We start from the raw sequence: 15,392 nt of genomic DNA, 5'->3' as shown, positions 1-15,392 counted from the left end.
CAGAAGAAGATTTGACAGAATTATATGATAACATGTTAAAAGCACTTTATATTCGATATCCCTTACATTCTGTTTGGTACATTGCATGGATGGTTTTAAGTGCAAGCCTGTGTATTAAAAGCTCTTTAGAGAGTAACACATGGAATTGTAAAGGGGACACCATACATATAGAAAATCTTTTATAAATTAATAAATAAAAATGCACTTTTCCTAAAAAGTCTGGTCTGTTTGTGCCTGGCTAAATTGACTTGTCTACATGACAGAACAACAGATCACTTACTGTTTAATCTAAAATTGTATCACAGTTAAAAATCTTTCTTTCTGCTATATTAAAGCTGGCTGTCTAATTAGAATGCGGGATTATATCTGTGGCCAGGCTCATTAGTGCTACAGGCGAGGTTTCCTACATTTTGCCAGTAGATGGTAACATGATGCAATGTCATCCATATGCAGAGGAAGCACTGCTGAGGGTTAGAGAGAGGGTGGATGTGTCTTCAGCCATTGTCAACTAATGCAATTTAAAGGAGGGGGCTGACGTGCAACATCTTAGTCTAAATGTGCTTTTCATGTGTAACTGGCACTGCAATTAGCTGAGCAGAAGTCAAAGCAGCAGCACGTCCTCATGAGCTGTCATTAATGGATTAGTTTATTGATGAATTATTCATGGTATTCCTGGTAGAACAGATAGGCGCACCTTTAGCTGATTTTCATGTGCCTTAAAGGTCCAGTGTGTAACATTTAGGAGGATCTATTGGCAGAAATTGAGTAAAATATTCATAGGTATGTTTTTATTAGTGTATAATCACCTGACTATAAGAATTGTTATGTTTTTGTAACCTTAAAATTAGCTGTTTATATCTACAGAGGGAGCGGGTCCTCTTCTACAATTTGCAGTTGTGTTGCAGTTTTAATGCTAAGCTAAGCTGAGCTCCTCCTGACTCCAAATGCATATGCAACACACAGACATGGGAGTGGTATCAATCATCATCATCAAGTGACTCTCAGGGAGTATATAAATAAGTTTCCAACATTTATGTTACCTTACGTTATTAGAATGGCCTGTTGGTAATGAGTATCACTGCAGGTAACATGCACACAAGGGAAGCACATCATTAAGCTCTGTGTTTGCATGTGGCTGGGGCTCAATATTTATCAATTAAAACATTGATAAGAAGGCTTCTAGATGGTGGACATACAGGATGATGTTTATTCTTTAGCTCGAATTCCGTAATCGTTCCTTTTTTCTGACATTTTTCTGTTTTGTGTCTTACAAGGCTTTTTCTTTCAATATGTACAGTCAGAGATAACCCCAGTTAGACTTCTCACACATTCATCTCTTGTAATAAAATCCACAGTTCTCTCCATATGAATCAACAAAGACTAACTGTCTCAGAGCTTATGGAATTTACTATAAATACTGAAACTGCTAATTCCTCACTGTCCTATTATTGCTTTCTGCATTTCCCTCTTTTCCACACCTCATTCCCTTTTTCTTTTTCACTCCTTTCTCCCACTGTTCGGAATATAGAATTCATACATAATTCATGTAAAAATGCTGGATTTTCCTCGGAGCACTGGTGGCTCAGCAAACTAAGGACCAAATTTGAATTCTCATTTTTGTAGATTTGAATCTGGCTCTTATGCGTCACCTCTACTCTTCACCCTAATGGATCCTGTCACTCAAGGCTGCATACTATCCATCAAAAGTGAAATGACAGTCTGAAACTCTTGTGAAATACCAGGAAAAAACTGTGGGCCCTGAACTGAGCCCCATTTTTTGCCTATATTTGTTTATACCATTAAAGTATGTTGAATTAGCTATTAGCAGTTCCTGTTTGCACCCATGGATGTACGGATAACCATCAATGGATTACTTTGATACTGAAGAAAACGTAAAGATCGGATTATTCTCAGCCAAGTTCTGAAGTTAAAAAGATTTTCTATGATTTTGAAGCACATTTTTGGAGGTTTACTTGCAATGGACATCAGAGATATTGAGATCTGACTAAGTTATGAGTCCAAGATGAGAGTATAATGTTTGATGCACTTCTTCTCTTAGCCATAATAGTTCCTGTACTCCATACTATTTATCAAATGGGAAATACCAGAAAATAAAATGGATTTTTTTCTAAAGTAGCATCAAAATACCGTATGTTTTGCTGTTTTTTACTCTAGATAGCCATTTAAACCACTTGCTTTAAATATTTTCAGCCCATTAAATAGCCATTATCAGTTGTCATCGGGAGCCTAGATTTGAGGTATTATGGCCCTACTTTACCTCCTAATTGCCTCAGTAGTCCGTTATCATCTACTGTATTGGTAAACTGGAGGTATGAAGGTGCAGTAGGTGGCGATAATGACAAGAGCAACAGACTGTAAAACACATCTTAATAAAATAAGTAAACATTAACATAATTAATGTGGAGTTCACATGAATTAAACCTAACTCAAAAAAGAATTGCTGAAGCAACTCAGTTGTTTTGAGTGAACTCAAATGTGTGCAGTATTTTAAGTATTGGTGATATATTGACTCATTTTCTTGAAGTTGACTTTATATCATTACAAAAATGTCAGCATTATAATGCTGTATTGTTTTGATGTTAGTCACATTAAAAAACACAGAGAATGAATTGGCTGCCATTATGATAATACATTAATTTTAAATTGCTTTTATTGTATGTCAGCTGTTTTGATAGTTAATGTAGCAATTTGCTTTAGTGGAAGGAAACTGAGTAAATTCAACTTGGTGGTAACATTTGTATAAAGAAGATTTAAGTTACTTTATTCAGATAAATTCTGTTCACACATTTGACATAAGTTTGGAGAAATGCTGCATTTAAGTGTAATATAGCCTACTAGTTTTAACTTCAATGAACTGAATGTATTGGTAGAATTAACTATATTTACTCAAGTTACCTTAACAATAAATACTTGCGTTACTGCTACTCAAATATCTTTCATGCTTAACTTGTGAGTTGCACTAACTTGTCAGGTTTTACAGTGTACTGTAGTAGAAAAAGTAAAAAGTCTGCATTAGGAGGAGGCTGGGGTGGATGGATGGGTCAAACTAACTCCCATGAGAAACCAAAAGTCAGTGTTGACTTATTTTGAGTTACATACATAAGTTAACTTAAGCTAATACAAATGTATTGATACATTTCTGTACACATTCAGCATCTGAACAGCCAGTGTTGTGAGCTCAGCCAACGTGGCGGACAACATGGTTGCAGCTGTACAGAGTGTTCCAAAGTGCAGCCATGTATCATGGGATACTTGTAGTCATTTGGAGTAAAATATAGATTCCCACGTGAATGAAGCCTCGCTAGTGTTGCTGCTGGGTGGATCAGATGGGTGTAAGGGCGGCCCCAGGGCACCGCAGTGAGAGAAGCAGATCTCCAGTCCCAGCCAGGCAGAGTCCCAGATGGGTCCCTCTGTCAGCACACAGCACCCACACACACACACACACACACACACACACACACACACACACACACACACACACACACACACACACACAACACAGCTTCAGAGGATCTACACAATCTGTGATTTAAGAAAAAATAGTTTGCTACCCATTAGCATGGAAATTGAATGTGTATGCTCCAATACATCCAACACATACACACATATATCTACTGTATCGTGAACATGCTCACTGGGTGCAATGGAGTCACAGCAGGGTCGCCAGCTGTGTATAATGTAGTTTAGCAATTTTATATAATTTCCATTTTGTTTTGTGTGTGTTTGCATTCTGTCCCAGCAACAAACATGTCACACTAACTGAGCCGTGAAATAAAAAAACAGAATCCTCAGGAGGATTTCAGGGTCAGGTCCGGACCTAGCAGGGTGTCTGTGATGATGGACGGAAAAATACATGCAGTCTGTTTGTGATGGTAAACAATAAACCGTTTTTGTATAGTGGAATGTAATTAGACAGTGATAAAATATAACAAATTACAGCACAGCTGTTCACACAAATTGTCCTGACTGCTCATCAGACCTTCACTGAATAGTTTGTGGTCAGACCACTGGGTTGAAACTGCAAATAGGACTTTCTGCTTTCTGCCCAAACTGTAAATAGCAGAAAGGAGTTCGGTGTGTCCAATTCCCCAACTCCACAGCTGACCTTGAAGGTGGCAGACAGGCTGCCTGTGCACACGGTAGCACCGCAAACTTCTGCAATTAAAGAGTAGTGGCTTGCCCAGGGACCCAGCACGTACCTTTCCAATGTTCAAATATTGTTGTGCCAACAGCGTAAAGCTGCTCGTTGATGATTGTCTTAAGTCCTGTGTGTGCAGCATTTTTAATTATCTGCTGGTAACACAGAACTGTATTCTTTTTTCCAACAACACAATTCTGTTCCAGCTCTGTCGCGGCAGCCAGTGACAGTCCACTATCACTGTATATGTCCACAGGGTACGTGAGCGGAGCACATGCAGCTTTTTCTCTGCTCTACTATCTTTATGCACAGTGATCTACTTTTACCAGAGCCGACTGTGTCTGTGAAGTTCATGATATTATTATATTTTATATATGATTGTTCTACCGATTGGTACTTTACATACATATAGCAAAACTAGTTTTTCTTGGTATGTATGCAGCAGCGTAAATATTGTAATTGGCCCTGTTTCAAATATTTTTCTTGTAGCGATCAAGAAAAGCGCAGCAACTCATTACAGGCCTACACAGTATGAATGAATGGATGATGGCATCTGATCACACAGTTACCTGCATTCATTAATCATCCTCAATGGCACATTGGCCAAATGTTATCACAGACACAGATTACAGTAAGTGCATTTTCCAACATTTGATAGGTTATATAAATCCCTGATCCCACTCTATAACACATGGGTGTACTCACCAATTAGAAAGTTCATCCTACAGGCCTTTCACTCAGCAAGTCATTAACAACACTGCTCACATCCAAATTCCTTCTCTGCTGTTCTCTATTAAACATACTCTATAGAGTATAGCCAATCCACTGAGCCTTTGTTGTCCCATGCTGCTCGTGGTAACGTGGTATGTGAAGGCGTGAAAGGGCCCACCCACGGCAATTGTCTCTGTCCCTCATGGACCCTTATAATGAGCTGGGCCCGTTGCAATGTTGCTACGTTGAAACGTTGGTACCTACGCCACTTTAAGTATGTGACATCTTGGATGAATTCAGTGACACCAGAGAAGGAATTTTATGGTTTTCATTCTCATCAGAAGACAGACAGACCCTCCTGAAATAGACAGTAATGGAGACGTGACAGAAATGGCACAACCAGAACTTGATAACTTGGAAAGAAAAAGATGGAGCCCAAAACAGCTTCAATGGTTTGGACTTGGTTCAGGTGGCACAGAATTTTTTAGAGCTTGGGTCGGGCTTCCTTATTAAACGTTGTTGGAGTTATTTTACATTCTTAACAAGGCCTCTTGAGGACACAAGGCTGTTTTCATGTTCACATCAGATTCTTATGTTGTTGTCAGTTAGTTATATGTACGTCTTCGTGTTTGCCTAGTTGCTGGAGTGACGTGTCACTCTTGTACCTCGATCTGAGTTCTGTCAGGCAACATGCATTAGGGAGTTGAACGAGGAGGGGACAGAAAACGGAAAATGTAAAGCTCATTGTGACTATTTGTTTTTTAATGAGCTTTTTGACTGTGTGGAGGGGATTGTGTTTGCGTGTGTGTGTTCTCGTCCATGTATTGCATGCATGTGTGTGTGCTGCTTCCCTGCCTTATGTGTGAAAGCAAATGGATATATTTAGGTTTTGTCTTAGCCGCAGTTTTCTCGTCTCCCGCTGTTGAAGAGCTATTCAGTGAAAATGTGTTTTTCTGTTATTAGGAGGCATGTGGCCATCTGAATAATGCATCTTGAACACTGCCTTGTTATGGCAGCGTGTACAGTAATGTTCAAGGCTAGGCGGTTCAGAATGGCAGCGTTATGCATCGCCGTGCACGCTGTTAAATATACATGAGTAGTGAAGTGGCTTTCTTTGTGAATAATATTAACTACAGCGGTGAAAAGCCGCTGCAGATTTCAGTGGACTAAGACATTTGGGTTATTCAGGTGTTGACAGGGATTTGCATGGCAAGCAATTTCAGCCACCCATGTAGGGTGGAAGGCCAGGCTGTGTTAGTTGCGTGCCAAGTCTTGTGGTAGCCAAAGATTAAACGTTGACTCTAATCTAAAGTGATAATCTGCAACACTGTCAGGGTGTAGCAAGTAGCAACATCTGGTGTTTAGGTATGGAAGGCAACAAGAAACATAATCCATTGTGAAAATAAAAAGCTTTTTTTATTTTTTTAATTGGGGTCACATTTTTTACTAAATACAAAATGAACAATTTTGTACGGAGCCCCTATAGGGACATGGGGAAAAAAAAAAAATTAAATGTTTCTAGTGCACACTAGATACTATCTTGTGGGCACTAGATACTATCTTGTGCGCACTAGATACTATCTTGTGGGCACTAGATACTATCTTGTGCGCACTAGATACTATCTAGTACTATTTAGTGAGCACTAGATACTATCTAGTGCGCACTAGAAACGTTTCATTTTTTTTTTTTTCCATGTCCCTTTAGGGGCTCCGTAATTTTGCAAGCTTTAATTTAATTTGAAATTTTACTTTTTAAACTATATTTCAAAATGAAAATAAATTCAAAATGTTTTGTAGTGTGTATTTTTTTTTTCACTGGCTATTAGGCTATCATCTGATCCACCTACAAGGGGATGGGCCCCTCCACTTCCACCAATCCTCCACACCACTTTGTTTATTATTTGTTTTCTTTTATTTACTTAATACATCTAAATAATAATAAACGTTGTTTTCTACTTTCATGTTGCTTCTTTTGAGCCAGGGTAATAACAAACTGAATGGAGGCTCGTCCGGCATACTCTGGGATTGCTTATTTTTGGTTATTCTTCTACGTTTTGGTAGCTTTCTGCTGGTTTTCTAGTGGGTTGTGGAGGTACGTAATCTGTCTCTGCCTTTCGTTTCATGCACAGTGAGCCAAGTTAGAGTTTAGAATTATACCCTGATATGTAGTATTAGAGTTTGGTTCTTTAGCTGCTAAATGCTCAGTGTTCACTAGCTAGTCGCTAACTTTGTCTGTGTGTCATTTGGTCCTGAGCAGGTATCGTACAATTGGTTTATCAGAGCTTTTTCATTGGAATTGGCTGTCTGTTGTTGCTGGAAATAGGCTTGATGAGAGAATCAGAAGTAAAGCTGTGAAACCAAAACAATGAGCTCAAAGACATTAAAAAGCTTTGTAGAGCTGAGAGTAGTCGCAGTCATTCTATCCATTGTTGATTCAAAAATATGAAATAGTTGAGTTATAAAAAATAAAGTAGTAGATCTGTAGAAAATACAGCTTGTCGTTATATTGAAAATACAACATATTGTAATTTGAAAGAAAACAGAACTTGAGAAGTAACTGCACACAGAGTCTCTCTCTGCCTTTGGCTTCCTCTGATGAAACTTAGCTTTTTGTAGATGGCACTTATTTTCTCTGTCGAGATATGGGTGCTATCTAATCCTCTGATTCAGACACAGAGCCAATTTTGGCTTGAAACATACTTTTTTTTCAATTTAATAAAGGAGACATTTTTACAGGAGCAGATGACAGTGTTGCATGTTCTTTTTGGAGATTTAATTCATAGTTACAGTTGGACTGGAGCTTTTCACACTTGCGTCTACCTCCTCATTTTTTTCTTGTCTTCTTTTTTTCTATAGAGACCACTTGTGCTGCTGATAGAAATATAAAGCCAGTATTTGGTGTTGCAGAAAATGTAAAAGCTTCATAAACAGAGTTTAGGCTGACTGTCTGTAATATAGTGGAAGTGTGACGCTGAGTCAAACAAAAGTCCTAACCCAGGCCGTGAATAATGACAAGAGAATAGCAGCATTTTGCATGTGGATAAGCAGCAGCCCTCTTTCAGCATACCTCCTTACTGTACTTTTTTTTTTTTATCTGACAAGCTTCTTATCTAGATTTCTTGCATCTCCCTTTCTTCTTGCTTTCAACACTTCAAAAGCTTTTTTCTCCTCCCAATAATGCATGCTTTTCTTTAAAAGTGTAGTTCCATGGTGATAAGGACTTGAATTGCTGGTTTTGCATCTATTTCTCCACAACCCTTCAGATAAGAAATAGGAAAGCGAATTAAAGCGACACACATTTTAAGTATACGCACACACATCAGCTGTCTTTTGCACCTTGTCATAAAGTGTGTTTCATTTCCAGGCGCTAAAGTCAAGAATATGCTGACTATTGTGTAAGTGAGTTTGTCCTCAAGAGACTGTACAACATTAATCCTGCTCAAATAGATTGTATCTTAAAGCCAGTGTTTTTATCAGAGGAGAAATAACATAGGATTTACAGCCGCACTAATTCATATCCTCATATTAACAATAGATCAAATGGCTATGTGTGCTCTGAAAGATGTCATTTCTAGAGACAAATCCACAAAGAATTATCACTTCACTATGGCTCTATGACCCTTTCACCTTCTGTCAGCTCATCGTTTCAGTTTTATGGCCTGCAGATTTACTGTTTTGGTGGAGTTTTGATGCTCACTCTTATCAACTTTGATTCCAGCAGTCACAGGACACTTTCATCTATCTTATTGGTTATTTGTCACATGTATTAGCCTATCAACATTGAAAGCTGCTGTGCCACAGACAGACAGAGAGTCAGATACAGTGTATTTAGTGTAAGGCTGGGGATATTTCTGAAGTTGCAATAAAAATCAGAATCTTGTAACTTATTTCTATGACGATAAAAGCATGCCCAGTTTCCCAGTTACGCCACTGAAAATTCCCGAAGTCACAGTCCACAGGATTTTTGCTCAAAGTGACGGCTTTTAAATCAGCTCTTCACTAACCCATCATTGAGCAAAACACGGCACACATCTGTCTTTTCAAGCTTTTTGCTCGACTCTGCATTGAGATTCAGGGAATTATTACTTTAAAAAGTAACAGCAGCAGTAAAAATGGATGGTCCATAATGCCAAATTAGAGGATTCAAAACGGTACTCCTGGTCCAGTATGCAACTGAGAATAAATACACTGAGAATAGAATTCACAGGACATCTTGTGTCCAGCAGGAAAACCTTAGAAATGAATTTGTGAATTTGTAATGAGGTAGAAGGAGTAGATGGCTTTTTAGGGGTTTTAATGTGGAAATTCAATTTAATATTTTTGTAAAAAAATTCACATTTTACACTATTTCTATGTATGTCTCAATACATGTCTGACAGGGATTTTTAGCTTTTGGGCATAGATAGACATGCCACCTACTACCTGGTATCATCTGGGGCGGCTGTCGCGCAGAGGCAGAGCGGGTCGTCCCCTAATCGGAAGGTTGCCACATGAGCAAGATACTGAACCCCAAATTGCTCCTGATGCTGTTTGAATGTGTATGAATGCGTTAGTTTCTATTCAATGGACTTTGCCATGAGTGAATGTGTGTGAAAAGGTGAATGTGGCACGTAGTGTAAAAGCGCTTTGAGTGGTCAGAAGACTAGAAAGGCACTATACAAGTACCATAGGTCCATTTACCATAATTCCCTACAAAAAATACATTTCTTTTATCCTACACATTTTTACACCAAAAGAGCTTTAAATTAGCCAAACTGACTGCAAGAGAATGCAATTCAAACTTTTTGTTATTATAACACTGTACAAACATAAACTCCTTTTAACTTCCCTCAACTTTTTATTTTGGAGAACAAAAGCGGGCCTTGTTGCTTGAGGGGGAGATGGGATTGGCGGCGAGGACTCTCACACATATTCTCACCCTCGCGCTTTGCCAGGAGCTCGTCTTGCTTCCTGCATTCGGAGGGCCGAGCCCTCCAGTTATTATGATAATGATGGAGCGCTGCCATCAGTGTGTGCACTGCCCATTGTGAAGCTAAGCTCTCCATAATCTAGATGGGGGCATTTAGCCATTTGGAATGCTTGCAGATAGACAGATTTGCAGTGGCTAAATATAGGCTAGGCTAAGGATTTGAATGCTAATGATGATACTCGAGGTGTATTCTTACACCTGTGGGCATTAAAATGATAATGTGGCATCTGCTTACCAACTGCCCTTTAGTTTAGTTGAATATAGTGTTGCTTCATCCATGCAGTTCTTATATTAGACCAAATGTCATTTGAGCGGTATTTGCATTTAGTAACAATAATCTCCAGCAGTGCAGTGCAGGAGGAGGAGTGTTGGAGCCTAACTCTCTGCTTGTCGACATTTAAGTAGCTCTATCGGTGATTTAAGTGTGAATAATCGATTGCTCCTTGCTCCACTCCTCTTCTCTCTGACTCATCCTCCTCTACCTCATGCTTCTGTCTCTTTCTAGTTGGTGCTACCAGAGTACTCCATCCATGGACTCTTCTGCATCATGTTCCTGTGCGCCCAGGAGTGGCTGACTGTGGGCCTCAACATCCCCCTGCTCTTCTACAACACATGGAGGTGACTATCCAAGTCCATTGTATATTTATGTGTGTGTGTGTGTGTGTGTGTGTGTGTGTGTGTGTGTGTGTGTGTGTGAGAAGAGAGAGAGAGAGAGAGAGATCCTGGATTGCACATTGCATTGATTTAGGCTAATTATATGAAAAGTGACTGGTGCTGAAAAGCTGTAGGTGACAGGGCTGATATGATATACTTGCTTTGGCCCATTTTTAAGTGTGGTAAAGCACTTTCCATTATTCCTCGGAACTATGTCCATATTGAATGATTCGGCAGCACACTATTGACGTTCAATGCCATTGTTGAATGCCAATGAAGTAGTGTGTCACTATGTTCTGTGGCAAGGTGGTAGGGGTGTCGAGGACTGGGTGGTGGATGGGTGTTCCAACTTTTATGTAAGAGATTGCATACCAGGTGATTTAGTTGCCTAAACTTAACCATACTATAACCCTATATTATTTACCATGACCACAAAACTTCCATAAACATACCATAAATCTTATTAATTTATTCTAGAAAGTGAGAATTGTTAAAAACCATGGAACGTATTCTGGGGTATCGTTGAATCGTCCAATAGTCCCTGTGTGAGTAACAGTTGATAAAAACTGCAGTGAGTCCCTACAGGAAGTTGCGATATTGCAACAAGTAGCGCAAATTCGACTAATCCCTGTGAAGCATCATGTTGCAATTTTGTCCAATCACCTCAACTTTAATGCAGAATTTACCATTGTAGTTTTCTGCACGAAACGTTGAGTCATATGTTAGCAAACTCACTCCCTTGTTTATAGTTGTGAACATGCAGACCATGCAGATGCAAATGTCTCGCATTTACCCTCCAAACTGTGTGATTTTATTTACAGTATAAAACGTTGCCTTCAATTTGTAATGAATTATACCAAAAAAATCGCAACTATTTTAGCAATTTTATCTTTCTCCAAGTCCTTATCACCATGAAATGCCTAGAAACACTGCAACATGCATAACATTTTTAAAGCTGCTGTGACATAAGGAATTTTAGGCTGCACCAATCCCAAAAAAGCCTGTGAAGTCCTGGAGGGACTGTGCCCACTGGGCCCAGTGGTTTTAGGAAATTACTTAGCCTTTTTCAAAAAAGAAACTTTACATTTTATAAACAATTATTTAGAGTATTAAAGATTTTTGTCTTCAGTGGAAGAGCTCATATGTATTGAAACCCTATTGTTGGTTTTGGTGTTTTCATGGGATTTTATGTCAGTAAGAAGAATTGTTTTGTCTTTTAAGATTAGAATTAGTCTTAGTTTATAATTAAGATAAATCTCACTATATGGGTGAAAATTAAACAATTTGAAAAACTGTATATGACAATAAGGCTCATGATACAGTTCAGGATCGAAAAGAGTATCCACTAGGTTGCAGGTAATGGCTGAATCATCACCTAGCTGATGATGTTTGGGCTTTTGGAGTAACAAGGATGATTTTATGGTCCTCTGACTGAAAGTAGATAAAGAAAAAGTAATTTGGTCCAAGGTGTTGAGAACAAGGAGAGTTTCACCGGCTGATAAAGGAGCTCTCTGCTCGCTGCTGTCACTCTGTCTCTCTCTCCATCTCTCTTTTTCCCTCCCTTGTTTCTCTCCACTGGAGGTTCCTCCGCAGGCTGTCGACTCTCTGCCCTCATCTTGCATTTGGCACCGCGGCTACAAGAGCCTGAGCTGTCTGTGCGCTTTTCTCATGTGACTGCTGTGAGAAAATGTGAAAAATCGAGCTGGTTCTAAAAACTTTAATGCCAGATGAAAGTTTTAAGGTCGTTGTGTAAACATGATTGACACAAGGTGAGGTCGTATTTGTTTTTCGTAAAATTTCATCATTTTTGGATGAATAAAACAAACTTGGTGTGTGACAAAATGAAAAGACCAAAACCAACAGTCTGTCTTTCAGTACTCTCTGACTTTTCAACCCTCTCAGTCCTTAGCCTGTTATTTCCTACTGAAGACAGAAATACCTCCTTTTCTTTAGTCCTTAAGTTTTTTTGCCCGTTTTTTGGCTTTATTGATAGAGACAGCTGTAGATAGACAGGAAAGGTGGATAGAGAGAGGGGGGGGGGGGGGATCACTTTTACCCTATTAAGTTCTTTTTAGGAACTGGACAAGGAAAAGTTTGGGTTGATTGGGACTATTTAAACACACATTCGGGGGAGGTGAAAAGTTATAGAGAAAAATGGGGTGTGTGTGTGGGTGGGGGGGGGGGGGGGGGGGGGGGGGGGGGGGGTCAAACTAATCCACAGTTTGTGAAACAGTGGTGTGTTTTAATAGATTTTGGACAACAATGGAGCTCTACGGCACAGAGGAAATAAGAATAAGATATGCGTATAGCTAAAAGCAAGTATATCAGAGTTGCAACACATCTCCAGCCTCTGAAAGGCAATGTCTGAAAAATGGGTCACCAGTCAGTGATCTTCAGATGTTTTTTGCTGCTCCTTCTTTGCCTGTTTCTGTCTTTGTAGCTGTTCTTCCCGCCGGTGCGGGTTAGACGTAGACTGCTGGCAGTCAGTTTAAGCTCCTGTGCTCAGCTGGTGGAAGTTGCAGAATGAGACGAGAGGAGAGGAGAGGAGAGAAGGGCAGAGCAGAGGAGAGGAGAGATGAGATTAGAGAAGAGGAGAGCCAAAGAGAGAAAAACATCTTGCTGTCTCATTAATTGGAGACTGCTGCCAGATGCCCACCGGCTACAGATGCTGCTTCCTGCGCAGCTGAGAGACGAGAAGACAAGTAAGGGAAGGGGAGGGAGAGAGGGTAAGACAGAGATGGAGGACAGTACAAAATGAAGGAGGAAGTAGCGGGAGGCAGGACGGGTGAGGCGAGAGAAAAAGTGAGTGACTGATAGGAGAGAGGTCTAATATTGACAAGGTGATTCAGAGGAGAGTGAGAGAGGGAGGGAGGGAGGGAGACACTAATGGTGAGCTATTTAAACACAAGCTCATGGATACAGTATGTGATCACAGCGACATACTGATGGGTCCACATGTCTATGTGATGCTCTGCAGAGTTACAGATGCAGCCAGGAGGCTCCGAGGTCAGATTGACAGCAGCAGAGCTCGAGCTATTTGTCAATATGAACTTGTATTGGAGGATGTCTTGTAGACAGGAAAACCAGCGCTCTCTCTTTAAGGTTTCTCTCAAAAAGTTAGGTCACGATTGCTTTTGGAGTTGCCCTAAGGCTTTCTCACTTACCTCTAGTGCTATGTAGCTATAGCCATGCAGATATTTTTGGTATTCAGTGCATTTAGTTGTCCATCTCTTTGATATTCCTGCCTTGTTTGTGGTGCTTGAAGCAATGAAAATGACATGCTATGCTATGGTCCAGGAGGATTGAAGGGGCCACAGGAAGTTAATTACTGTTATTTTGACCTCTGGTTTGGCTCACCCACCACCACGGTCAGTATTAGGAGCAGCCGCTGTGGCTGTTACACACAGCTCACAGAGGCAATAAAGGTATTGTACTTTAAACCCCTTAGCGCTCACTGCTGCAATTTGTGTCAAAATAACTCCAAATCTTAACACACAGAATAAACATCCATAAATCTGCATAGAAATTACAAAAATAAGTTGTTGTACCAGTAAACCAATTATTGTTGAGCTGTGGCTATGTTGCAAACAGGAAGTGCTAACAGCAGTACTTTTAATCAGTCCCTCCAGAAAAACACGGTTATGCGATCGCATAATTCAATGCATAATCAGCCAAAGTCTGCATATTTATGTGGGGGCCGCATTTTTTCAAATACGCCGCACTTTCGCCGCATAAATTGATTAATCCCCGCATTTTCGTTGCAAAAAAGTCACATATATCTTAGCAGAAAGTTGAAAAATGTTGCATTTACTTCACACAAGAAGGGCCATTTTCCCCTGTTGCCATGGGAACGTTATGAAGTGACGTAATTACGCAACGTGAACATCATCGAAAAGCTGCAAACCCCGCAATGAAGCCGCAGTTTTGCAAGATCCCGCAATTTTTGCAAGTTCCCGCCATTTCATCGCATAAAATTGCATAAATATCCCGCATATTCCATCGCATTTTTTAAGAAAACGTGCCGCATAATTAAGGATTTTTGCCCGCAACAATAAAAGAAAAACTAACTAAAACTAACTAACCCTTTTTCTGGAAGGACTGTTTAATGGTGCCAAAATGTAAATTAAAAGTGCAGCTCTCAAGTTGTAGTGTGTATGTGCCTGGCCTCAGTAGTGAAACCTTAATTGCATACAGTCTGGGATGATGTATGTAACAGGTCCATTCATGGGGGACATTTCCTTGTTTATTAAGAACAGAAGTTTTTGCCAGACTAAAAGCTCTCACAATATGTGAATGAGGGGGCGTAGAGGGAAATTGCAAGATATGCTAGCCATGTGGTGCTGTTTCTTAAAATGCTTTGGTTGCCAGCTGAATCCTTTTCAAAGCCTGTGTGTGAGTGTGTGTTTGTGTCCTGTTTAACACACTGAGCATCTCTACATGTCTATGACAAGCAGGAAGTGTTCGCCCAATGACTGTTTTCTTCTTGCCTTTGCTCTTTTTATTTAGTTTAATTAGTTCTTATTTATTATGAATGACATTTTAAGAGCTAATTGTTTAAACTGCAGTAGTGTTGTTTACTGTCAGCTAACCTGGTTTACCTCATCATCAGTCATTTGTGCATGTATCTTTTGTAGAAATACATGGGAACTATATTCAGTGACTCATTACAAGGCCCTTCTGTCACTCAAAATACATCAAGATGCACTATTTAAGATTTCATACATGCATGAGTCATCTATCGACTGACGTGAATTAGTCAGTGTACATTGTATTGTAACTAATTAATGACAACCAAATGTACGTTCATTTCACAGTCGTGAACAACCAGTGTACATGAATGAACAGTAGTATGGACAGGCATAAACCCTCTGTTAGTCTGGGTTATGACTGAACAGACCA

General features: G+C 39.7%; 1 protein-coding gene across 1 annotated transcript in view; it reads left to right on the top strand.

The window, feature by feature from the left end:
• Nucleotides 1-15,392, top strand: part of cnih3 (cornichon family AMPA receptor auxiliary protein 3) — a 78,983-nt gene that overhangs the window by 49,919 nt on the left and 13,672 nt on the right. Inside the window, 1 exon segment of the mRNA XM_051408558.1 lies at nt 10,345-10,457. Coding sequence (XP_051264518.1) covers nt 10,345-10,457 — 113 coding nt within the window.

Source organism: Dicentrarchus labrax, unplaced genomic scaffold (assembly GCF_905237075.1).
Source record: "Dicentrarchus labrax unplaced genomic scaffold, dlabrax2021, whole genome shotgun sequence".
In the NCBI taxonomy this organism is placed as follows: Eukaryota; Metazoa; Chordata; class Actinopteri; family Moronidae; genus Dicentrarchus; species Dicentrarchus labrax.
Note: the sequence above shows the minus strand (reverse complement) of the source record. Positions and strands in the feature narration are given on the sequence as shown.